Source organism: Myxocyprinus asiaticus, chromosome 16 (assembly GCF_019703515.2).
Source record: "Myxocyprinus asiaticus isolate MX2 ecotype Aquarium Trade chromosome 16, UBuf_Myxa_2, whole genome shotgun sequence".
Classification (NCBI taxonomy): Eukaryota; Metazoa; Chordata; class Actinopteri; order Cypriniformes; family Catostomidae; genus Myxocyprinus; species Myxocyprinus asiaticus.
In genome coordinates, this window is record NC_059359.1 from 46,102,775 (window position 1) to 46,130,236 (window position 27,462).

General features: G+C 36.8%; 1 protein-coding gene across 1 annotated transcript in view; it reads right to left on the reverse strand.

Annotated features, from left to right (window-relative positions):
* Positions 1 to 1,574: 1,574 nt before the first annotated feature.
* Positions 1,575 to 27,462, reverse strand: part of ascc3 (activating signal cointegrator 1 complex subunit 3) — a 295,431-nt gene continuing 269,543 nt past the window's right edge. The window contains exons 37-42 of the mRNA XM_051720604.1: positions 25,519 to 25,743; positions 14,444 to 14,595; positions 9,331 to 9,478; positions 4,012 to 4,218; positions 3,722 to 3,897; positions 1,575 to 2,467 (exon numbers count right to left, since the gene is read on the reverse strand). Of these exons, the coding sequence (XP_051576564.1) occupies positions 2,320 to 2,467; positions 3,722 to 3,897; positions 4,012 to 4,218; positions 9,331 to 9,478; positions 14,444 to 14,595; positions 25,519 to 25,743 (1,056 nt within the window). The 3' untranslated portion in view covers positions 1,575 to 2,319. The remainder of the gene's footprint in view (positions 2,468 to 3,721; positions 3,898 to 4,011; positions 4,219 to 9,330; positions 9,479 to 14,443; positions 14,596 to 25,518; positions 25,744 to 27,462) is intronic.

A 27,462-nucleotide genomic window follows, 5' to 3' on the forward strand; every position in this document is an offset into this window, starting at 1 on the left:
GTTCCTTGTGTTCTTACCTTACAGTATCAGATCTCACCGCAAACATGAGTCCATAACTCCACAATGAAAATATCCAGACTCTTTTCTCCCGTTAATTCACGCTCAGTTCCACAGCAAACACAAGAAACACGGCACCTTTGCATCCAGAAGCATCTTGTTTGGAGGAGAGTTTGTTAAAGTCTTTCTGTGTGTGAGCTGCACACGGATCCTCCCCCTGAATCACAGCTCATTGGACACTGAAGGAGCCGACAGGGGTTTCCCATTGGATATTCACCAGTGGCCGCTCCATGTGAAACTGGGATTTGTTAGAAATGCTGACCCTTGACCCATAACAGACTATGAATAATATTTGCATTTAATGTTAAATCTGTCTATCTATCTATCTATCATGAAGCAAACATTTAAATTGAATATAGTCTAAATATAAATGCAATTTAATAAAACATTATTTTTGACATTTATAAATATAGAAATTAACATGAAAATAAATACATACTTATTGTGGTTTGTAAATGCATATTACATGGAAGGATTTCTGTTCTGCTGTTCTTGGTAAATGGTTTAACTATATGGATTCGGCAGCAATACACTAAAACACTTTTCACGATACGTGAAGTCCTCATGAGGGACTCATCATATGACAGAGCATTAAAACCACTACAATTCAAGTTTTTAATTACTGCACAAGTCAGGGGCATCAAAACGGACTATTTACATGTAGACTGGAATGAAGGGATCCTGCAGAAATACAACCACAGACATGGCAGAATACAACAGTGTTGATTCAAAAATAAGAAAATAAGTGATTATGCTAGTGATTTTCACCACCATAATGAAATATCATAATGAGAGCGAGCAATTCATTTGCGTCTGCTGTAGGTGACTTCAGTTTATTGTTAATACGTTTTTGATTCGTACATGACAATGTTTTTAGTCTTGGTCTGTGATCAGAATGATAATACTTATATTTGAAATTATGATCATATAATTTCTTCTTATTAGACACAAATTATAAAAAAAAAAAAAACATTTTTAAGAAGAGATGCTGATGTACAATGATGTACAAAAATCTAAAAGGCAAAAGCTGTCTTGTTTTTTTGTTTTTTTTGTTGTCTGTGTCTCGGGAGGGCAGCAGTCTGTGTGTAATAGGAAATCACCTGCAGCAGGAGAAAATGAGAGCGGATGCGCCCTGCACACGAAACGCTTGATGCTGCTTTAACCTTTTCCTAAAGCCTGAATTTACTGCTGATTAAACGGCGTCCATGGAAAAGAGAACAATCGAAAATACTTTACAATATATGAAGTCCTCAGGAGGGACTCAAAATATCAGAGAATTAAAACCGCCGGCAATAAATGTAAGCTTTTCAAACAATTAAACAATTGCAGTTTTTAATTACTGTATTAGTCAAAGACATCAAAACAAAACAGCCTACTTACTGTCTATTCTAGAAAAGAGCTCTTGTCAAAAATCACTAATACGACTAACATAAGACTGAAAAACAAATGTTATATGCTGAAATCCTTCTGCTATGTAAATGAAGCCAGTTAAGAAAAGGCCAGAAACACAATTGTGCTGCAATCATGCATTTTTATTTTGCATTTAACAAAACAGTACTGACATTTACTGATGATGAAGAACACTGTCGTAAACAAAAAAGGAATAATAAAACATTTATTTATTCGTTTTTATCATCAGACAAATGTTAATTTATTTCTCAGAAATTAATCTTTGCATGTTGTTTCGTGTGAACTTAAGAGAAGAGAGAGTGTAAGGCAGGTATGGTGAACGTCTCATAGGAAACAGATGTGTTCTCAGGACGTTCCTGAAACCTGCACAAATGTTCAGCTGCAGCTCAAAGCTTCAACACAACCATCTGATCTCTCATTTTCAAATGTTAGTTATGATATCTATGAGCAAATAGATTGTTTTGCCACATAGTCCTCATCTGAATGTTTGATGATTGAAAAAAAAAAAAAAGATTGTCATTTAATCACCCAAAACCATATGACTGTCTTTCTTTCATGGAATTCAAAGGACGTTAGGCCTCAATCTCACCATTCACTTTTATTTTATAGAAAAACAATGCAATGAATGTGAATTGTGACTGAGGCTATCATTCTGCAGAACTATTTTCTATTGTGTTCCATTGGAGAAAGTAATGCAGATTTGGAACAATTTGAGGGTGAGTAAATGATAGAATTTCATTTTTGGATTACCTTTCCCTTTAAACAAAACTGGCACTCATCCCGAGTAGTTTTTCCTGACATTTAAAAAAAATTTTTATTTGAACCTATCCACATCAGCTAATCAGCATGCGGTCACTTCAGGACCATTTTACCCACACCATCCGTTATTTCAGTGTTGGTCTGTGCAGAAATGCTGGCTGGGAGAACGTTCAGATGGATGTCGTACTGCTGGTCCAGGCCCAGATAACTGTCACTCATCAGGTACAGTGTGTAGATACACCTAGAGGACCATTCAGAAACCATCACACTGAGTAGATGCTTAAAATGCTGTTAACACTTTACAATAAGGTTGTATTTCTTAACATTAGTTAACTACATTAGTTAACATGAACTAACAAAGAACAATACTGGGTTAATAATACTTGGTAAATCTTGGTTAACATTAATTTCAACATATACTATTACATTTTTCAAATGAAAAAAGTTGCATATGCTAACATTAGTTATTACATTATGAACTAAAATGAACAATGAAAATTTTATATTGATAAATTACCATTAACCAAGAATGTTGAGAAAATACAGTATAGTGTTCAGTGTTAACTTATGATACCCAGCGAATTTAGTAATGTTAACAAATACAACCTTATTGTAAAGTGTTACTAATCAGTGCTGTGTTGTTTATTAGTGAAACTGTGTTAGTTCATGTAAACTATTAACTAATGTTAAAGGTGCACTCAGTATCTTTTGTCATTGTGTCATCTTGGACTTACACTGACACCTAGTGACGTGGATGCAGCATAATTTAAAATCAATAGTTTTCAGTTTCAAATGCCATTGTATAAAAATTCACTATTCACAGTCAGCCATGATTACTTTAATCAGTGGGTGAAAGTGTCAAATAACAGGATGGTTACTGAGATTAAGCGAGTAGTATTCGGCTGGTCATGTGATTCTAATATGACAACCCCCATGTGTGGACCCTTTCCATGTAGAATAAAACAGCTTTTATAAGGTAACTGATATGACAGGAGTCGTCATTTTAATGTAACATGATTTCCTACATATATTGCAAAATTAAAATTCTTTAGAAATTAAACTTTTTTTAATGAGGAAAAAATGACTGAGTGCACCTTTAAGAACCTCACTGTAAAGTGTTACCAAAATGCCAGTACAAAAGCTGGTTCAAACTGCCCCAACAAACACCAACATTTCAAACATTGCAAAGTTGGCTGTTGGATTAATAATGCTGGGAAACATCCAGGCGACATCCACACTATTACGTTTTTGTTTGAAAACACTAGAACTGCATTTTCCTCCACTGAAAATGGAGCGTTTAGAAAACGCTCTCCATAACCTGACACTGAAAATTGAATTTTTGAAAGGAAATGGATTAGTGTGGACGTGGCCTCAATGTGTCCTTTGTCACACTGACTCAACAAACATCAACAGGTTTAACACGCTCTGATCCAACAAAATACGTCAACCATGTTTGTGAATTGGCCTTAAGAGTATGGAAGTGGACGGCACTTACTTCCCCATCTTCTCGGGTGTATAGAAGGCCACAGACACGGCACTGCGATTGCGTACATATCCCACACGTTTGATGGCCAGCAGTTCTTTCTTCTCAACTTCTCCGAGCACGAGAAACCAGCCTTCGTCTTTGGGTTTCGGGAAGCGAGGCGCCTGAGCCCTGCTGTCTTGCTTCCTCTGAAACGACCAAACGGAATCAACTGAATAATAATCAACATTGATTTACGACAACGGTTAGGCAATAAAAACTCAATGAATAAAGGGTCTTGCACTGCATGTTGGCTGACTCACTCTTTGCTGGCCTGTGTTGAGGCGGCGTAAGGAAACCTGTAGAACGTACTCCTGGTCTGCGTGCAGCGGCAGCCAGCTGGACTCGTCCCTGATGTTGGTGACGTTAGTGGGCAGAGCACGCTCAGTTTGCTCCACGCAACCCTCCCACCAGCCCTTCACGCTCATAGCGACCTCGACGACAGGCAGGTGACTCAGATAACCCCATGCCTGCAAAAGAAGGAACGGTCAAATCAGCAAAACGAAGCGGATGTGCTTTTTCTCAAATATGAATGATATTGGACAAATTTAGTAATACTAGTTACGTTTTAAGTTCTAAATGCATCTTAGCGTTGCTAATGTTAAATTTAACAATGGAAACAGAATAAAATATAAGGAATATAAAACATTAAGAACAAATATAAGAACTTTTGTGTGTGCAGCAAAGAACTATGATGGTGTTTGCTTGCTGTGGATCTGTTAGTAGGGCTGTTACGATTACGAAATTTGGCTGACGATTAATTGTCTGTTTTAGGGCTGTGACGATTAATTGTCATATAAATTGTCATATGTTTAAGCTGTGCTTTTTTTCTGCATGTGTGCTTCATACACCATAAGAAGATTTAACTTCAAATATATGAATCAAATAATAAAATAGGAATAAACTATAATTTTCTTTTAAGGATTTAAAAACTCATAACATGAACATTAATGTTTTAAGTATCAAAATATTTCTAAATACTTAAAATAGGCCTCTCTTTTCAGTCAACTTTAGTTTTGGTCAATTTTACATTTACACTTATTTTTTAAATAAAAAATAAAATCTATTATTTATATATATTCTTATATTTATATTACATTTTTATTACACTATGCAATATTAAAATATTTATTTCCTAATTTCTTCACTTTCACACATTATTTTAATGCTCTGATTAAACCCACCAGTCCTTATCTCTCATGAAGTAAAATGTCATCATTTTATCACTCCACAGAAACAGAGCAAGTGTGCATCTCCTCTTTGTCACTGCGTGTCATTAACACTGCATGTATGAATCAGGAACATTCGCCATTACACGATCATTTAAAGTGAAACCAGAGCGCTTTGCGTTCACTATCACAGTTTATACTTGTTCGTTTATATTTTCGTGGGAGTTTGACAGGAGCCTCTGGCTGACCTCCACGGCTCAGCGACGCTTGGACGCCGAGTTCAACTGAATGTCACACAAACGCACATTCATGGCATTTATACAGTATATTCCCTTAAAATCCTAAAATATGATTGGAATTTGAATGTCCAATAACCACGGTTAGATCAAATAAGCGCGATCAGACGGTTATTTAATAAACAGACCTATCTGTTAGTATTAGAGTCATGGGAGAATGAGGAAAAAAAAAAAAACGGTGTAGATCACCCTCACACAGCTATTTATGCAAGGATTACGCTTCCTTAGTGAATGAGACGAGGACGCGGCGGCGCATGTGCTTATTTAATTAGCAGGGAGAAGAGAAAGGGGGGTTTCGCTGGAATACTGATGGGGAACGGCCGCTGAGCTCATCGCTGGGCTCGGACGCTCGCATTACCGCTGCAATTAGCACTTAGATTGGAGCTCTAAACCCTCTCATTTGGGAGGTAATTGGGGATCTTGGTGCTACCTGAGACCACCGTGACTGTCTGATGCTTTCTGCAAATCATGCTCGTGAATCAGTGCGTGTGTGTGTGGGCAGTGCCTAATGTGTGTAGAACTGGCATTTATTTGAATGTTTATGTTGTTAAGAGGTGATTCATCGACCAACTATAGTCTTAACTTTATTTCAGTAGGGATGGGAACTGAAAGCCAGTTCTTATTCAAAATGAAGACATGAATTAAATGTTACCACATTTTTGGTTTGTTTAGTAATTTTATTTAGTACGTATACTATATGGATAAATATACACTGTAAAAATTCCTACTAAATTTAAGAAAAAAAAAAAAAAAAAAGAAAAAGAAAAAAAGGCAGCTGTGGTTGCCAGAAATTCACCATATATAATTAGAAAAAAAAAAAAAAATAATAATAATAACCATAAAATAAGACAAAACATAAATATAATCAAATGTAATGGGTCACACAGGAACTTCTGGGAATGCCTGTTTATTGTTTTCACCGTCATTTTTAATGTATTGTCTCGATTAGTACACGTTTTCAAAGGTAATAAGGTAAATCATACTTTTTACTTCTGAAATATTTTTTTCTAACAATATTTTAATGATTTTAAAATTGTTAAATAAAAAATTATTTCTCCCTGTAAATCAATTAACTTTTTTTTTTTTTTTTTTCACCATAGAATTTATCTTATTTTCTGTTAAAATTATGCTAATTTTTTACAGTGTAGGGTGCATTTTTAAGGATTGCATTTATGCTGCCACTAAATCATTTGTGAAAAGTGTGTAAACATTAAGTATTACAGAATGGACTGCTGAGGGCAGTAAATGCAGTAAGAATTGAATTTCTTTTATCCAAATATTTCTTTCTCAAAAGTACTAAAAGAACCATTAATGAAACTGTTAAGAAATCTGAATCGTTAAGAAGAATCTGACCCCGGACGCCAAAACAGTGTTGACCCTCCAAGCAGGGGTGGATTATGACTAGCAAGGGCCCCGGGGCCAATTTTCTTTTAGGGCCCCCCGGTCCAATTATCTTTTAAAGTTGAGATCTACATAACCGATTTTCATTGATTTAAGTGTCTTTTAATACCTGTTCTGTTATTTACAATCAGATTAATTCAAACACACAGCACGGATGTGGTACAGAATCCACTCAACGGAAACAAGTTTATTTATATATTTAAAGGGGCCATAATACATTATGAAATATTTTAACTTCATCAAACACTTTAAATATTGATGAATTTAACAAATACCGTCGGCTCCTGCAGTATCAGTGCAAGGGTTTGGTGAAATTCGGCAAAGAGTTCAGGCAGTTCTGGCTCGCGCTGCTACTGTATATCTTTTCAACCCATCTGAATGATGGGATGCGTTCTGTTCAGAAGTGATCATCCCTTCTTTACCCTCCGTTGTGAGAGCTTTGAAGGGCTGAAAGGTGTGGGGCTCAAAAATAGTGGTCATTTGGTCATTTCTTTGGGAAATTCTGTTTGGAATGACCCTATAGCTTTGCTACCATTATTATTCTTCCATTGAAAGGCCCCGCTAAGGCATAATTTAAGCCTTTTCAAAGTTTCCAAAAATCCCATGTTAAAAAAAAATCTCATGTTAAAATGATGTAAGAGTCTGTTTAGGAATGTTCGTAATTTCAAACTTCAGCTGTCAAAATTTACACACAAGCCCTTTAATCTGCTTTAAGATGCTCTCTTCTTTCTTTCTTTCTTACTGTTAAACCTGTAAAAAAAATTTAACCAAGCATTTAAAACTATTTTAAACTTTCAGACAAGGTTTTGTCAGACCAACATTATAGTTTGTCTCAATAAACTTTATGTATCTAGTTTAATCTGTACTTTTAAACCACACAAAGTAAAATATCAATATTTTCTTTTTCCCAACCAGCCAAGTTATTTTTTGTAATGTAGGGCAAGCATGCAGTTATAGCAATAACTAATAAACATCTTTGTTTGACAGTCCTTTATACAAAGAATAAAGCTTAACCATATAAAGCCTAACATATGAAATTATATTATGAAAATTATATATTTTTTTAACCTGTTTAAACCTATTTTTCTATTAAATAATGAAATTGTAAGCACATGTTGCTTGAATTTAATAAATACTAATTTTGAAATATCAGTAACAATATAAACAATATTGTTAATTTTACTTTATCAAAATAAGCAAAGATTTCACATAAAAAAGATTTCAGTTCCAATGCTCTCATGCCCACTGTAGGCGCTTTCGACGGTGGACAGGGGCCATCATAGGCACTTGGACTGGTCTGCGGCTACGCAGCCCCATACGCAGCAGGGTGCGATGCAGTGTGTTGTTAAACATTCCTCCCATAACGATCATTACAATTTTCTGTGACTTGTTACACAGGAGACCTTCTGTCAGTTCGGTGCCCTCACGCATCGATGAGCCTTAGGCTCCCGACACCCTGTCGCCTGTTTGTGGTTTGTCCCTCCTCGAAACACTGTCGGTAGGTACTCACCACTGCTGACCGGGAGCACCCCACAAGCCTTGCCGTTTCAGAGATGCTCTGACCCAGTCGTCTGGCCATAACAATTTGGCCCTTGTAAAAGTCCCTAAGGTTTTTACACCTGCCCATTTCTCCTGCATTCAACACGTTGACTATGAGTACTGATTGTTCGCTTACCATCTAATCTACCCAGACCTTGACATATGTCCTTGTTAGGAGATGATCAACATTATTCACTTCACCTGTGAGTGGTCAAAATGTTTTGACTCATCAGTATATATATATATATATATATATATATATATATATATATATATATATATATATATATCGTGAAGCCTCCACACGCGCTATGACTCCGTGGTAACGCACTCAACAAGCCACGTGATAAGATGCACGGATAGACTGTCTCAGAGTCACTACACCATCACGAGGACTCAGAGCGCATTGGGAATTGGGCATTCCAAATTGGGGTGAAAAGGGGAGAAGGAAAAAAAAAAATATATCATCACACACAACAGTCTCTAGAATTTACTCGGAATGGTGCCAAAAACAAAAACATCCAGTGAGCGGCAGTTCTGTGGACAGAAATGCCTTGTTGATTAGAGAAGTCAACAGAGAATGGCCAGACTGGTCTACAAAGTCTACGGTAACTCAGATAACCGCTCTGTACAACTGTGTTGAGAAGAATATAATCTCAGAATGCTATTCTGAGATGCGGGTTGTCGCTGTTTTGGCGGCACGAGGGGGACCTACACAATATTAGGCAGGTGGGTTTAATGTTGTGGCTAATCGGTGTATATATATATATTTAAGTAGTTTGAGAGTGTAGGGAGAGCAACTCGACTGTATCATTCTCAGTGCGTCATGGGAGTAGGCGATCGCTGCAGAGCTCTTTTGGCATACTTTGTTCACAGCAATTCTCTGATTGGTGGATCGTTTTTCTTAAGATTCATGGGTAGTGTGGTTCTTGACCAGGAATTCCACTATTAAAAATGATTAAAAAAAAAAGACATTTAAATAACATGGACTGACATATTCAGCTTATACCATCCATTAACAACCTAAGAGCTTATGGTAGGTCTGTCTTTAAAGGTTTATAAGCTATTGTTCAAAATTGAATGCAATTTTACACCAGGACAAGACTTGCACTCTATACTGACGCTTGACATCTAAACACTGTTTACTTTGAAAGTTGTGTATGTAAAGGAGACACACCTGAGAGATCTGGTTGGGTTGAAGCACTTCCCTCACCATCGACGTAAAGTTCTCCTCTTTACCACTGCAGGCAGACATTAGCTCAGGAAGCCCTTCGATTGGCCCTTGATAGCCGCCTCCACCCCTCGCACCTTTGGAACTCCACCTCCTACAGCCAAAAGCAAGAGAAAAGGCAATCATGTGATAGTGCCTTCAATCAAGCAAAGGTTGGCAGAGCTCCTGTTCCCTGCTTTCACAGCATGATGGATCCTTCCCGCCCTAATCCCTCTCTTACCATTTTTATTGTGTTTCCACCAAATTACACTCTCTGTGGGACACAGCCTCAGTGAAATTTGTTATGGGCAAGAGAAAATCCAATGACAGGGATGTTAGTGTGTGCATGTGTGAGTAGCAGGTTGAGGACTAGAGTTTGGGGACGGGTGGGTGGGGGAGCTGTCCCACTGATAAATGTTACTGATGGTGTTTGCATTATGAGATAAGAGATGGTGTCAGTGTTAGCTGCTAAGCCATGTTACACCGTTATAATCAGAGCTACAGGTCAGACGCAATGTACCCCTTTAACACTGTTGACAGGAAGTGAACACTCGCCTCGCTCTGTGACAACGTGTTAGGAGGCGCTCAGACTCAGGGAAGCGGAAAACACACAGGTACAGGAGCACAGGAGGTAAAAAATGTTCTACAATAGTAAAAAAATCTGTTGTAATTGTTTGGTGTAATAATTATGACATTAACAGCGGGATCCAAAAGTCTGAGACCACTAGTCAGGGCTATACAGTGAGACAGTTTTGCACACATTTGCGATTATAAATTATAACATTGGATGTCAAATTTTAACCCATTTTTCAGTGGTCTATTCTTAAACCATTACAATGTACATGTTAATAAAATTATTATAAAAAAGTATTAGCCTGTTGTTATTTTTTTAACCACATAGCAGGAAATACACATTCTGTGGTGCTGGAGACAAATGGCCAGTCAAGGAACTTACAACACCCTGATTTATCTTGTGATGAATGTTTATAGTAATAAAATATATCCTTATTTCAAATACGTCATTAAATATGAGATTGTATCAAAATTGTGTTACTGACATGGGTATCTTGTAACTTTAGTTTTAGTTGCTGTTGTCTTAAAGATTATTGAGGGTGATTATTTGAATGAGCTACCACTGTATTGACGTTCAAACCACAGTAATAGTAGTAGTAGTAAAATAGTAGTGGTAGCAGTGCTGGACAGATTACTTCTGAAATGTAATATGGTACTGATTACAATTTACTGTAATGTAACCAAGTAATGTACTCTTTTAGAATACACTTTTTAGGTGATCTAATATGAATACTTCAGGAAATTAAGAATAGGGATTGAACGTTTTATGATAGATTTGAAATCAATAATGAGTGAATGTTTCTATAGATATGATATAGAGATGTATGATATATGATATGATTCTAATGAAAGTCTCAATTTATGTTAAGCAAACTAAACAATCGAGCATCTACATCTGAGATGTTGTTCGTGTGTAGCGCAACATATTGTGTGCCGCTCTAAGAGCTGAAAACAGCAGTGCTATGTGTGTGTGAGACACAACAGAGCAGTGCTCTTTTGCAGGTATCGGACTGGTACATCCCTAATTTGTACCTCCTTATGATTATTCATGAGAAGGTGTGGCCTTCATCTATGAATTTAATCATGTAATCCATAAAATCCAGGGTTGCTCACACTTCTATTGCATGAGATCTACTTTTTCATAATGCCATTATAGCACGATAAATCATGCATTGTAGGCAGTGTTGTCACGATACAAAAATTTCAGTACCAAGTGAAATTTGATGATTCTCGATACAAAAACTAATACTAACTTGTTAACGTTTAGTTTGTTAATTAGGTACAAATTTTACATTTTAAAAAGTAATAAGACAAGTACATAGTCAGTAATAAAATAAGAACAAAGAAACAAATTCAGATAATAGTGCATAAAGTTTCTCACAGCAATATCAATTATTCAAGTAAACATTTAGAAGTTGAATTTTTTTTTTTTTTAAATGTAATATAAAACCACATAGAAAACACTTCTTCACTGCACTATTTTTCAAGGCAGGTCTATCAGGCTGCATTTACACTGCAAAATTACTGATCTGATATTTTGACTTAAATAGTTTTTTTTTTTTTTTTGTCCTGGTGTTTACGTTTACTTTAGACATAACTGAATGTGTTTCTATTAATATCTCACCAAGACAAATATTTTGAAGTCACACAGGCGCATATCTGCATTACTGTGAGCACACACAGAAAGACGATGCCTGTCAGCATGATAGGTGAATTTCCGAAACGTAGGATGGCCGGAGGAAGAGTCATTCATATTCGTGAGAAAAGCAATACCTGATTGGTTGGGAAAAACTACAACCCAACCCTAACCCTAAACCTAATGCTATCCAGTCTTCCCCTGCCATTATACGGAAATCCGTGAGCGGGGGAAATAAAAAGTGATCTTCAAGATTCTCATTATCTGTGTAGTTTCTAGGGGTGTGCTGATTCTCTGACAACGATTCGATTACGATTCTTTACCTAATGATTACGGCTTGGAATTTATTTATTTTGGAACGATTCTTAATTATTTTCAAAAATATGCCGAAAAAAGATTTAAAGTGTTTACTGAACATTTGTAATTTAGACAGCACAGAAATGCACCAGACTTGAGCACTAATGTCACAGACGCATTTAGGACCAAGGAGGTTTAACTTATACTGTATGTTTGGCTGCATTTATTAACAAAATATGCATTACATTGTATGCACAATAGATATAATGTTACATTTAGACATAATGTGGTACACATAGCTATGTTACATGCATAATAGATATCCGATACTAATAAAGAATAACAATGTCTGATGTAACACAATGACTCACACATACAGACAGTAAACTGTTAAATAAGCATAATAGATTTGCATATCATGTAACATTAAGATATTGCACCAATAAGTAAAGATGAAATGCCATGTGCAGGCAGATAAAATCAATTTTTAAATCAAGCAGGGTCATTGATTTAAAAACTGTCTATTAGTAGTGTGTAAAGGCGGTTGTGGTATGTAGTAACCGAATTCCCTATTCATTTTGGGATAGGGAGAGAGGTGTGGGGCGGCTAAATGGAGGCGCCGTTCAAGCTCGTTTATGAGAATCCATTTGCATTTTCATATAGGACTGTTTGCGGCACACACTGCGAAAGATAAAAATGCTTTATATTTTCGTGGCTGTCGTGTGACATTGACCAATCAGAGGTGACTATAATCAACCAGTTCCCTTCAGAACAGTCAGAAATCGCTCCCATATTCCCCGTAGCATTCTCTAATAACTATAAAGAGAATGAAAGAATGAGTGTTTTTGTTCACAGCCAATGCTGCCCACCTATCACATTTATTTAAGCTAAGTTCTATTTGTGTTTTAACTGTTTTGTGGAGAAATCACACATATTTTATTTCAAAGTGCGATTTCTTTCTCTTCAATCTCGCATGCCATGCTCCGTGTTTGTTCCGAGAAGGTTCAGGTAATATGAGACGGTCACATTGGGTATTAATATAGTAATGATAATCAATGCTTAAATTCCATAAGCGATGCATCAATGCATTTTCACACCCCTAGTAGTTTCTCTCTCTACTCCCTTTCTCCTTTGACCTATTAAAAGATCGACCAGTGGTTCATGTTGGAGTGGTGGTGGCGTAGTGGGCTAAAGCACAGAACTGGAAAGCAGAAGGTTGCCAGTTCGATCCGCACAGCCACTACCATTGTGTCCTTGAGGAAGGCACTTAACTCCAGTTTGATCCGTGTAGATTGTCCCTGTAATAAGTGCACTGTAAGTCACTTTTGAAAAAAACCATCTGCCAAATGCATAAATGTAATGAGCACCCCTGCTGTAATCTAAATATACACATTACACAGTTTAATGAAATCCAATTAAAAGTCATTTTTATAATCCAACTGGATTACACAATTCAGATTACATGTAATCAGTTTCTACTCGGCACTGAGTAGTAGTAGTAAATTGCAATAGTGATAAAAATAGTACTACATAACTAGAAAATAACGATAAAACCATTTTGACCATCAAACTCTTCTGTGTGCTAACACATTTTATTTGTACTAATGCATTTTTTAATTCACTATAGCACTAGTGCTACTACCCAAGATAAGATACTAAGATACAGCCCTGCCTCTGAACATGCTTCTATTTTGCATTTTTCTAATTTAATAAAAACTACTTCAAATTATATTATCTGCATAAAGTTTGGGGTAAAAATTTGAATTGAATAATACAAATGAACTTCCCCTTTTTGAACTTGAGTTGGCATTAACAAAGCCTGATGATCCATGTTTTTCCAACATGATTTGAGAATATTCCAAAGTGCATGGCATCTTGGCAAGATATTTATGAGTTTTATTTGAGTTAGTAGACAATAAACTACAAGTACTAGCAAGTTTGTTGATGGCATATGGGAAAAGACTGCTGAGGCATTATTTGAATGAGCTACCACTTTTTTTTTTTTTTGAAGTCTTATGCACCCCTATATGCCACATAAAAAATGCAGTTAGTCATTTTACATAGTTAGTCAGGCCAGAATAAGCTACAACACGCATCAGACTTTATGACAATTCTCAAAACTCTGGCTTGCTCCAGTGGGACCATCCTTGTAACTCAACATGGTTCTGTTCAATGTCGATCGCATGCAGTAAGTAGCTTAACAAATTCTGCTCTATTTTGGTTTGAGGCAGCAGAAGCTGTGATGGACTCATCAGCAGTGCTGTCAGGACCTCTTTACAGATAAATAGCTCTTCCGCTCCACATCATATATCATAGAGGTGAGATTGTGCAGCATATCATCAATCTGTTGTATGAGAGGCAACATGACCTGACCCTACAGCAGAACAATGGCAGACCACCCACATACTGTATGCTGTGGTCACAGCTGTCCTGAGGTATGTTCAGGTGATGTCCTGATTGTCTTTCTCTGGCCTAAACACCACACAGCACCTTTGGGACACCCATGATCAAACCATCTGGATATGTGACCCTTTGGACAAACATCTAACTGCTTAGAGCACTTTTTATTTGTACCTGAAGACATAGAGATCCTGTTTTTCAATGTGAGGCAGTGTGAGCAGAGAGGAATCCTGGAGCCATCTACCCTGAATGATCATCTGTACCAGGTTACAAATGCCGAGAGCAGACACCAGCCAACCTTCATTAGACACCACGTCCAGCATCGCCTGTAGAAACAACAACATCAGCTCAATCAAAACACTCATTTCATAGAAGTTCACAGGAGCACTCTTGGGTCTGCAGCAAATTTCACCAAAACAATATATGATACAGCATGACAGGTAGGAACAGAAAGGGATTTCCTCAAGATTAAGAATACACATGACTTTCTAGAACATGTTATAGAGCTGTTGGTTTATAGAGCTGTTTTTCAATCACTTTTGGTTACAATTTTAATTGATAGGACTAAGAAAGCTGTTGAAACTTCTGTGGCTCTAACAAAAAGTGACAAAACTTTGGTGGGTGTTGATATTTAATCTATAGTTAAATGTGGTGATACTCTTGGAAATTAAAAGATATGTTGCTGCTACAAAGGTATCTATTCTCAATGGGTGATATTAGACCATTAAGAGTATGAATGACTTATGTACTTGTGTAGTATCTCATTTACTCATCCTCTCTGTGGTCCCATCACTCGCTCTTCCTCTATGTAAGGTTAAAGTTTGCTAAGCTCAGCCACTCTAACAAACTTCATTAATGATAAAAGTCATTTCATCTGTAACTATGAGTAAAAATCACCTGAAGTGCAGCGGAAAGCCCAGCGAGTTAATCAAAATGCTAATGCGCTACAAATTAAAGTTGTGATTAACATTTCACAGTAGCTGCTTGAGTAAATTGAAGACAGCAACAGCGTGATATGACACACAGAGAGAGCGAGAGAGCGAGAGAGATTCAGAGAGAGATTTTGCAACAAATGACAAAGGACTGAAAGTAAATGATGATGGTCAGCTCTCTGGTAAATGACGTTGACAAATGTTTTCATTTAGATTTTTTTTTAGCCGGTTTGTTTTAATATTTAAGACAGAATATTACGGGGGCCTGGGTAGCTCAGTGGTAAAAGACGCTGGCTACCACCCCTGGAGTTCACTAGTTCGAATCCCAGGGCATGCTGAGTCACTCCAGCCAGGTCTCCTTAGCAACCAAATTGGCCCGGTTGCTCGGGAGGGTAGAGTCACATGGGGTAACCTCCTCACGGTCGCTATAATGTGGTTCGTTCTTGGTGGGGCGCGTGGTGAGTTGAGTGCAGATGCCGCAGTGGATGGTGTGAAGCCCCCACGCGCGCTATGTCTCCGTGGCAACGCGCTCAACAAGCCACGCGATAAGATGCACGGGTTGATGGTCGCGGAGGCAACTGGGATTCATCCTCCGCCACCCGGATTGAGGCGAATCACTACACGACCAAGAGCACTTAAAAGCGCACTGGGATTTGGGCTTCCAAATTGGGTGAAAAAGGGGAAAAATCCACACACACAAAAAAAGACAGAATGTTAACATTGAGTTTAAAGGAGTTTTATTTATCGTTACAATACAAACTCTCCTTGATAGTCAATACAACATTTAGTTCCTGTCCTCAAAACTAATTGGATGAGAGGCATAACAAGGTTACTGATATAGGAGTACAACAGCACTGGGACGCTTTGCTGTTTGTATCACTCCACTTCTCCATGTTTGTGGCTTTCCAAATAGTGGTGGGGATTTTGATTCAACTTTTGTTTTGATTTTATTCACTGAATCATTTAGCGACCATTTCTGGAGATTGCATATTTACGCAAGTGGCGACAAATGAGCGTCTTTTATGTTTAAATGAGAGTCATTGAATCATTGACAACGTTTACATGTATTTAAGAAAATTGTTTATTCCAGGGTTTTTGAGGTTTTCTGAAACAAAGTAAACGAGAATGAAGTTTTCCTTACACCGTACAGGGATTAAGAGAAATTGGTTTAACACGCCTAAGTTTCTCCTGTCGAACGCGGCTTAATGTGGTCATGTAAACACACATTAAGTGACGTTCTAACAGGTTTTTGAAGAGTGCGAATGTGTGTGAACAGACCGGATAACATATGTCATAGGGACGGAGCCCAACAACAATTCATCACAGTGGAAAGAATTCAACATTTCTGTAGGGCTGGACGATATGACAATACATATCGTGGCGATGATATAAAGTGTCAATCGATAGAGATTTTGCTATATTGTATATATTACAATATGTAAATATCCATGTGCGCAGCGTGGGTTTATCTATCAGTGGGCAGGGCTTCACGTGAGACTGAGAGAATTGAACATTTTTCTGCGGCCGCCAAAGCAACTTAAATGACCTTCATCGCGCGTTTACCGCTTTAAAAGCGCTAAATATTCTTCTCATCTGATACGCAATTTTTTCATGTTACTGTGACGCACACTGTCTCTCTTGAGCTCCAAAGTGCGTGCATATCCAGCAGGCTTTCCGATATTTGTGCTCCAGAGACAGGAGTGCTCAGAGCAGGATCATTCGAGCTACCCAATCATTTCTGACACAGGAAAACCCCAAATGGAGAAAGAAATCTCCACACAACGGGACGACTCCCAAACAGGTCAAGAAAATGAAGAGCTTATTATTATAACAGATGCAACATCTGTGGTTCGCATGATGATAATCACTCGTAATACAAGCAATACTACCACCTTAAAATGAAGCACGCAAAAGAATATTATGAAAGCCAAAAGATTAACTATATTAAAAAAAATTTATTTATTTTGCAAGAAGTGATAATTATTTGATATTTATTTTTGCTGGATATTAAGTTTCTTGTGTAAAGTTTATAATAATAATAATAATATTGGTCAACAACATTTTAAACTGAAATGTGGCATACTGTTATATTTAGCATTTTGGTAAGGTTGATTTTTGAAAACAAGTTGATTTTTATTTATTTATGTATTTATTTACTTAGTGTTTGTCTTATTCCAAATAGAGAGGAAGTAGTTTGTGTATATGCGCTCGTACATGAGGGAATCCCGGAGTTTTATGTAAGAGGGAAAACCCACTATTGCAGCGCAATTCCACTGCACATCGCGATGGAACGTTAAGGAAATAAACACAGCAACAACTCTAGAATATCTGGAAATAAAGTGAAGCAACTGAGACTAAAATAGTGAAGTCTTCCTTGGATTCCAGGTTTGTTATTTACACCAACGTCATGGCGAATTTATGTTGCTGTGGAGAAAGCTGCTTAATGACCAAGCTGTATGTATAATGGAGTAAAGAGTACGCAGCTTATACAGTGCATGTAAACTGAAACACTGCTTTCTCGCAATAACCTGCTTTCTGGTCTCCATGAAAACTGCTTCACTGACCCCATTTACATTCACTTAAGAAACGGTTTTTGCAGAAAGCAGCATTGAGAAATGTCATGTAAACACTACTACTGTTTTCTTTAAGGGATTAAGAGAAAGCGGTTTAACACACTTAGGTTGCTGTCCATGTTAATGCACAAGTGGCGTTCTTAAAGGTTTTTAAAGAGTGTGCATGTGCGTGGAACAGACAGGATAACTAACAACATAGGATGAAGTGCTACATCATAGCAGAAAGAATTCAAACATTACTGGGAGTACAGTAGGAAAATGCAATATCCCAGCATATACTATAAACTATACCAATTTATACACCAATTAAAAATATCAACTACTGTCCCTCACGTCCACGTATATGCACTCAAGTATGCTGTAGGAATCCCAGAGTTTGATGTAATAGGGAAACCCCGCAATCGCAGCACAATGAGACGGCAGGAGCGATGGAAAGTTAAGGAAACAAACACAGAAACAACTGGAATATCTGGAAATAAAGCCAAGCAAAAGAGAATAAAAAATAGCATTTACATCTCCGTCGTGGGAAAATCACAAGCTGCTTACTGACCGAGCTGCATGTATATGAGTGTAACGAGCAAACTGCTAACATAGTGCATGTGAACCTGTACGCCACTTTTGTATCTAAAGCAGCTTTCATGCAATAAATGTCTTTTTCAGTTATCAATGTAAACAAGCTCATTAAGAAACTTGTTAAGAGTTGTTCACCACTGAAAAATTTGAAGTAAATGAGAAGAACTCGTTCACTTAAAAGATTCGTTCAAAAACGGCAATCTCTTGTTTCACCACTAGTTCAAACCCAGAGTATGAGAGCACAAACTAACTGGCTAATTTTTGTCTGAAATTCAAGTATTATTTACTTGTTAGTTGAACTGTTGTATAAAAGCAATATCACACTCGCAATCAACATGGCTGTGATTCAGCCGTAGATATACTACACAACAGCATTCTTACTAGTGTGATATTGCTCAAGTATAATATATTATTAATATAACATTATGTTCATAATTCAGGGTTTACATCACCTTTCAAAAGCCCTATCGACCAATCTTTTGGCAACATCACCATTTACGTCACACAGAAGTGGTGGCAAAAACCGTGACCAAACAGTAAACTTTTATCAGATTCCGTTGTTGAAAAAATGATTTTGAGGGTTCACACAGACAGCTGTAGCTTCAAGCCATCAACAGAGCTGACTGAACTGAGGAGATAATTTCAAGTCACGGCTTTGCAGTGAACATTATTACAGGTATGTAATTAACTTATAATAATAATTGTATGGCTAAATGTTTTTTTGTCATACTTTTGTTTAATCGTCTAATCTGTTAAATCTAACAGAACAGTTTGCCGGCTTTCTGCCACCACTTACTGCGCATGCACTGACATTTTTGTAAACAATGGGACTGGTCTATACACAGGATTAAGGCACAGTCACATGTACCTTTGCACTGCAAAATTCTATGGGCGAAAAAGGCGTGGGTGGATGTTGAGCGTGTGAGAAACCAGTAAAAAACTAATCTCCAAGAAGCCGCTTTATAATTCTGCACTTTATACTCTGTGAGAGTAAAATTAAAAGGAAACTTGCACGCTAAAATTATATCCTTGTTAATTGTGAATATTTTTAGTGTAGCTGTGTACGAAGCACTTACCATACAAAGGTCATTGCCAAACTAAGCAACTTCCTATTGGTCAACAGGTCAAATTCGCCAGTCAAAGTTCACTAAACTTGAGCTCCAAGTGAAATACGCGAAGGGAAATTCTTCACCACAGGAAGTTTATCATGCGAAATTCACGATTGCACGGATTCCCATTAAGATGACACTTTGTCCATCGAATTTCAGTGTGTGAAGGTAAATGTGACCGTGCCTTTATGCTATGACTGTCAGCATGCTAAAAGATCATGCTGTGTACAACGTTTCCATTACGCATAATCCGTAAATCTCTGTTCGTAAGGGCTTAAACCTATTGAAGGGCTGTTCTTAACGTCCATATATCACTAATAAACATGTCTCAGGTGGAACAGGACTTCCATAGCAATGACTAGTCATTTAGGCTACATTCACACTGCAAGCCTTATTGCTCAATTCAGATTTATTGCTCATATCCGATTTTTTTGTTTGGCTGTTCACATTATTTTTTAAATGTGGCCAATATCAGATTCCAGTGTGAACTACTCACGGTCCTGAACTAACCCGCATGTGCAAAAGAACATTAAGAAAGACGTCACATGCATCACGCTGTCATACGGAAGCAAGGAGGCCACTGAAGTCAGCGTTTATGCATTCATTTATAAGTTGATGTGCAGCGTGAGCAGGTGATAAGGAGGATGAGGATGAGGAGAAAGAGAGCAAAATTTTCGCTATGCTCTCAAACACAGACCGGTTACGATATGACCCCACAAGTTTTGCTTTTATAGAGCTGTCACCCCAAATACTTATGAATTCTAACACCTCACTGTCCCTCCACTGACTACTTTTGCAGCTTTCCACAGAGTGACCAAAGAACTACCACAGTATAAAGATAGAAATGCACTAAAGTAAAATCTCTGGAGTGACTCCTGCCAGCGCAGCATTGTGACGAATGTCGAGAGTGACGTGAAATTCGCATGAATTCCAATATGACTGTTCAGACTGAGGTCGCATTGCAAAAAATCAGACCTGTATCTGATTTATGACCACAGATGGAAGTGGCCCAAATAAGAATAGAAAAGATCAGATTCCATGTGGTTTGTGCTGTTCACACTGTTATGAAAAAGCAGATCTAAGTCACATATGAGCAAAGAAATCAGATTTGGGCCACTTTTGCCTGCAGTCTGAACATAGCCTTAGTCGTTCAGACAACCAAACATTACAGGTAGATAATGAAACTCGGTAATTATGCACATAGACACAAACACAAATAAAAATGCCAACCTGAATTCTGGACTCAAAGTTTGCAGATGTTCATGTAATTTACACTCATGTAACAACTCGCACTGCTGTAATTTATAATTCAACTCCAGAATTACAGATTTTTCCAGAAAGCAAATAACCATTCAAATGTAATCAGCATGTCATCATGGGAAGGGTTCATTCACTGACATCACTGTCTGAACGCATGCGGCTGCCAGCGGGACGGCCACAGCGGGAACCAACAAAAGTAACCACATGTACAAGCATGGCCAATAAGATATAGACCTGCACACATTGGCAGATTGCCAGCGTGGACAATCTGTCCGTCCCCTGCCAAAGCATATCAAGTGCGCTGTCTCAGGCATGGCCAATTGCAAACAGATTCAGAGGTGTGCCAACAGGCATAAACAATCAACATCAGGTTGTCTGGCTGCCTCAGACAGTGCAGGAATGAGCAATGCAGGGTTTTTATGGCTGTCCTTGCGGCCAGAAGGTTTATGACGGTCCAAAGGACCTCAGAGATAGATATCCATAAATCATATCCACACTTCAGCCACTCTGCAATCACTGGGATTATGTGTTTACACACGGCAGGATAACACTGAATGACAGAGTGCTACCACACGCACACACCATCCATTTAGTACTGCACAGACATCGTACTGGTGTAAATAATGTCTAACTATGGACCTTCTTTTGCTTTTAATTCTTGCTCAATACTGTAAAAAAAGTGGTCATAAATTAGCAGCCTGTGAGACATCATGACAATGGTTGCCCCATCTCACCATTTCTACACTTTAAGGTCCCGTTTCCATGCATCGTAATACCAGGTGAAAACAGAGCCTAAGTGAGGAGCGCGACAAAACAATGGAGCTGTGTATGCTGCAAGCATTCACGGGCATAGATGGCACTGACCTTTCAGCACTGTAACCTCAAATGTATTTTTCTCTCGTAACGAACACTCTTCATTTATACCCTATACCGCAAGCTCCGCCCCCCTTGGTTACTGTTGCTTGCACAGACAAGCTTTGCAGAACTTCTCAGGAATCATTGGGAGATTGCTGTGTATGGTGCGGCTTTTGCAACCCTCTACGGGAGCACTAGAGAAAGAAATGCTATTGGCTAGTCTATTTTTTGGTTTACTCAGCAGAGTTTTGACTGTAAATGTATGCAACTGACAAATATATTAAGCAAACCAGGATGGGGTGTAAAAATACATTATTCACATATATTATATTCATAACAAGCACTAAATCATTACAGCCTCTTTAAGAATACCGGCAATTCAGTGAGTGTCTCACAGAAGTGTTTCGGTTGAAAGGTTTCTTTACCGCATATGTGTCATGTGTGATTAGAATGAATGTTTTGGCAAAATATGCACATAAACTGATGGATATAAATTTTATGTGGTCTGCAATAAAGCAAAGCATTGCATTTTCTTTAAAGAAATTGCTAAATTGCAATGAAATACGATTAAAACTATAGAGACTGTGATTTAGAAACAAATCAAACGATTATCAAAGTCACCTGAAAAGTCAATTAATAGCGATAACACACCTGATAATATAATGTAAGTGAACAGAATTTCTCATAGCATCTCATAACACTAAATATGATTCTGTGAACTCTTTATTTACTATTGCCTCTACTATTACCTTAATCAAAACATAAATTAATTAACATTAAGATCTTAGCATTCATTTAGAGCAAATGTAAGTGTCCTTGATAATGTTGTACATGTTCATTTGTGAATAAGGACCACAAACACACACAACAGCGATTCAGTGATCAATTAATAGATAAAAGGACCTCTTAACGCTATTTGTTGTACAAAACAAGCCCAAATGGGACTTGTGACAGAAATCAAGAACTTTGTGCAATTTAATTACCACAGAAGCAAGTTAAGTCTTTACCATCACAAAACCATTGTCTGCAGCGCTTTTCATATGGAGTTCAAAGCGCCATTTGACACAGGCGTTGACGCCCTGATGTGATTTGTGAATGCAGCTTCATGACTGTTGTAATGAAGTGGATAGCCACAGTCTGCCGGCTGATTAATATTGTGGAGGATTAGAGTTTTGAAGAGTTTTAAAAAGAGCATTGTAATGAATAAGCAACCTATGTTCTTTCAATCAGTCAACCTCCCACTTAGACTTTGGGAAATGTTTAATGTTACTTGAATTGGTGCTATTATAGTGCATTTCTATCTTTATACTGTGGAAGGCTTTGTTTGGAAAATGTTAATAAAGCATTATTGTTACATATTGTTTTCTTTACTAAGAAGGAAATAAATGCATTTTGACAGGAAAAGTAGTATATAGAGTCACATTTTAGAACATTCAAATCTGCGATTAATTAACTATGAAAAATTATGCAACTAATCGTGATTAAAAAAATTTATCAACTGACTGCACTAATTAAAACAAAGTTTAGATTTTTTTCAAAATCAACTTACAAATATTTAAAAACAGAAATTGTGCATTATCTATTGACTTTTGGTAGATTTGTGGGTAGTCACTGGGAATCTGGCAATTAAATCACACTGACATTGTGGCTTCTAAGTCTGTCTAGAAAAGTTTATGTTAAAATTTCACTATGGTGATTTTAAATGGCATTTTTACCTCTGGAACAGTTGAGCTCTATAAATAAAAACAAAATGAATATTTTTTAACATGATGTTCACTTATAAGAAAAACAGTGTTGTAAAAAACAGACTGAGCAAAGTGTTTGAGTGTGTGTGGATCGGTGCTGTGTGATCTAGTGTTGAACGCCACTCGGTCGTCTCTGCGGTGTCGTAAGTGTCTGTGCTAACACTGTATTTATAGTCATCTGGACACAGACACATTAAAATCCTGTGATGCATTCAATATAAGCAACAGCAAAGCTTTGACCCTGTAATAAATTCAAGCACAACAAAATGTCAACAGTCTAAACAAGGAAAGAGCCATAGTTTTTGTCTTCATTTAAAGGAATGTTCTAGGTTCAATACAAGATGAGCTCATTTAACAGCATTTTTGCCAAAATGTTGTTTACCACAGAAAACATTTTCGACTCATTCTTCATTTGTTTAAAATAAAGCAAACATTGCAGTTACAGTAATGCACTTACAATGGAAGTGAATTTGGCCAATACCATAAACATTAAAATACACACAGTTTCAAAAGTATAGCCACAAAATGTAAATATTGGACGTTATGTTAACATGATAAAATAGCTTACTAACCTTATCTGAGTAAAGTTATTTCCAATATTACAATTTTATTGTCATGACACAGGTAAACCCTGTAATCTGGTAAACAATGTAATACTAGTAAACCCCTGATTTTATCACACTAAAATGATGTTATCACGTATAAAGTTTACGTCTTACATATTTTTAACAATGTGTATTTTAGTGTTTATGGACTGGCCCCGTTCATTTCCACTGTAAGTGCCTCACAGTCAGGGTTGGGAGGGTTACTTTTGAAATGTATTCCACTACAGATTACAGAATACATGCTGTAAAATGTAATTTGTAACATATTCTGTTAGATTACTCAAGGTCAGTAATGTATTCTAAATACTTTGGATTACTTCTTCAGCACTGGTAGATTTTTTCACTTGTTTTGATTATAAAAACTCTGCCAGTACAGTAAGACAAAATACACATGTTAAAAATACATTCTCTGAAAAACCGAAATATCTTATGCAGTGTTGTTTCTAAAACAAGATCAATCAAATTGATCTTGTTTTAAGGATTTTTAGATATTTGTACAGGAAAACAATATAAAAATTATCATCAAGAATATGATTTTGGCCCTAATATCAAAGGTCTTACTAGAAAAAAGAAATTATGATCCAATGTGAATTTTCTTGATAAACAAATATGATCGTGTCTGGTAACGTGCATGTAAAATGGCTAGAAATAGCATTTTAGCTTAGCGTAAAGCTGACAATTTACACATTTTATTTCTATTTCTTCTACTCCAAACTTACTTCAAACTTCTCTGTCTGCTCATATGAATTTAACACATCATAAGAAAGTGTTTCACTGCTGTTCAAATGCACTTTGGATCACATCATTTATATGTATAAATGTTTTCCATCTGAAAGGACTAAATATTAAATGAAACAAATGACAATAAAATGCAAAGTAATCTCTTCAGTAATCAAAATATTTTTGAATGTAACTGTATTCTAATTACCAATGATTTAAATTGTAACTGTAGTGGAATACAGTTACTAATATTTTGTATTTTAAATATGTAATCCTGTTACATGTATTTCGTTACTCCCCAACCCTGCTCACTGTAACCATGATTTTTGTGGCAATCAACATTATACAACACATGCTGTCGATTGCGTTTAACTTGTTTTGAACCCAGAACATTCCTTTAACAAAGATTAGAACAAAATATGATACTTCTTGATGAATTTCAAATGGTGTATTTGAAACAAATAAACACTACCACTAAATGTTTGGACAGATTTTAATTTATGCTTCTCATGGTCTTAAAAGTATTTTGATCTATATGTTTATTTTTAATTGGTTTTTATAGAGACAAACTGTGCCTACATATACGGTAAAACAAACTTAAATTATTATGCAAAAGAAGTCATAAATGTTAAATGAAGTGGAGACTGAAGGAAAAGCTGAAATCTAGACAAAGGGTTGCTAGTAAGAAGCTAATGTATAAGATCATTTTGGTTGAACTTTTTTGGTCACTACATAATTCACACACATGTATTTATTTATTCATTTTATACATTTACTATGTAATACATTTATTATTCCAGTTAGTTCACACTTTTGACGACTTTACTAATATTCTAAAATGTGGAAAATAGTAATACACATGAACACAAACACGCACCTGGCAGATGCGGATGGCGTTGTCCAGTACGGTCTTTGTGTCGGTGCCGTAGTCACTGCAGGGCAGTTGTGCGTGGCTGAAGTGGGCCTGCAGTAGCAGGTGTGTTTTCGTGTGAGCGCTGTCGTACGAGTGAGGGTTGACCTGTAGGGGGAGCCGCTGGGCCAGCTCGCTGTTCTGTTGGTCCTCATTGTGGCGTACAGGGAGCTCGGCGTACTCCTCTGCTTCCTGTGAACACACACAGAGAGCATCCTGTCAACATCTGCCACCACACCAATGCCAGTCACTCACTCTTATGTATAATAACATAGATAGCCACTTATCCACTTCCTGTTATATCATACTGCATTTAAGACTGAAAAGGCTGTGTTTTTCAGTTGTAGAAATACAACTACTAGTGAAAATGCACATTTTTCATATGAATAACTAGGTTTGCACTAGTAAAAACTACAGCAAGGCAAATTGAATTAATCATTTGCAGGATATGAATTGTTGAAATCAAGAATGGAATTACTACTAATGAAAGTGCTCATTTTTTATATCAGTAATTATTAAAAATAATGTCATAATTTGCAGAAATACACATTCTTAGTATCAAAAATTTTATATTTTCACTAGTAGAATTCCACTTTAATTGGACCAAGTCATCCACTTCTATTTAAAACGCATACGGATATTCTTACTAGATGAAATTCCAATTTCACATATCAGCAATGCACTTACATTGTTATTATTGTGAATGTCCATTTATTGTTACTATTGCAAATGTCCATTTGTTGTTACTATTGCGAAGTCCATTTGTTGTTACTATTGCGAAGTCCATTTATTGTTACTATTGCAAATGTCCATTTGTTGTTACTATTGCGAAGTCCATTTATTGTTACTATTGCAAATGTCCATTTGTTGTTACTATTGCGAAGTCCATTTGTTGTTACTATTGCGAAGTCCATTTGTTGTTACTATTGCGAAGTCCATTTATTGTTACTATTGCAAATGTCCATTTGTTGTTACTATTGCGAAGTCCATTTGTTGTTACTATCGAAAATGTCCATTTAGTTACTATTGTAAATGTCCATTTATTGTTACTATTGCAAATGTCCATTTATTGTTACTATTGCAAATGTCTACAATTGAATTGCAACTAGCAGAAATGCTCATTTTTGATATCAGTAATCTGGTCTTCACTATTGCCAATGTAATTTCAGACATCTGTAATGTGATTGTAACTAGGGATGAACCGATACCACTTTCCCGATCTGAGTCCAATACCTGAACTTTTGGTATGGGCTAATACAGATCCGATACAAGTGTTGTTGTTTTTATAATCAGTTTAGAGTATTTTTACCTCACTGTGTGGACTTACTGGGAAAACTCTCTTACATGTAAAGAAACACAAAAATCTAAATACACATTATTTCAATATAAATGTGTAGTCAATTAAACAAAAACTGTAATGTTAACTAGTCTATTGGATAATGCAGGGGTGTAATTTCAGTGAAAGTCTTCAGCACATTTTTCTTTTTCAGCTTGTATCTGGACTTAAAAGGGAACAGATCTCTTTTTTGTTCACTTAAGCTGTAATTAGGGATGTGCAAAACTACCAACTTTCATAATCGACTAGTCATTCAGTTGCTTAATCGACGAGTTGACTAGTTGATGTTAAGGATTATGTATGTTATGGTCACCTGACTCTGATCAGACGTGTTTGAGGGATATAAGCAAGCAAAATGCAGCACTTCAACATGGTAATGAACAGATACCCAAAAAAAAAAACACAGGCTTAATATAACTATTACATCTTAATACACAAAACTATCAAAGTAAAAAAAGTAAGAAATAAGTAAGGCTCCAATAATGAACAGCACAAAATCACTTATGCAAATCCTGAACGCAGAATGACGCACTTCAACGTAACCAGAGTGCCTCAGGGCGATCCTCGCTGCGCAT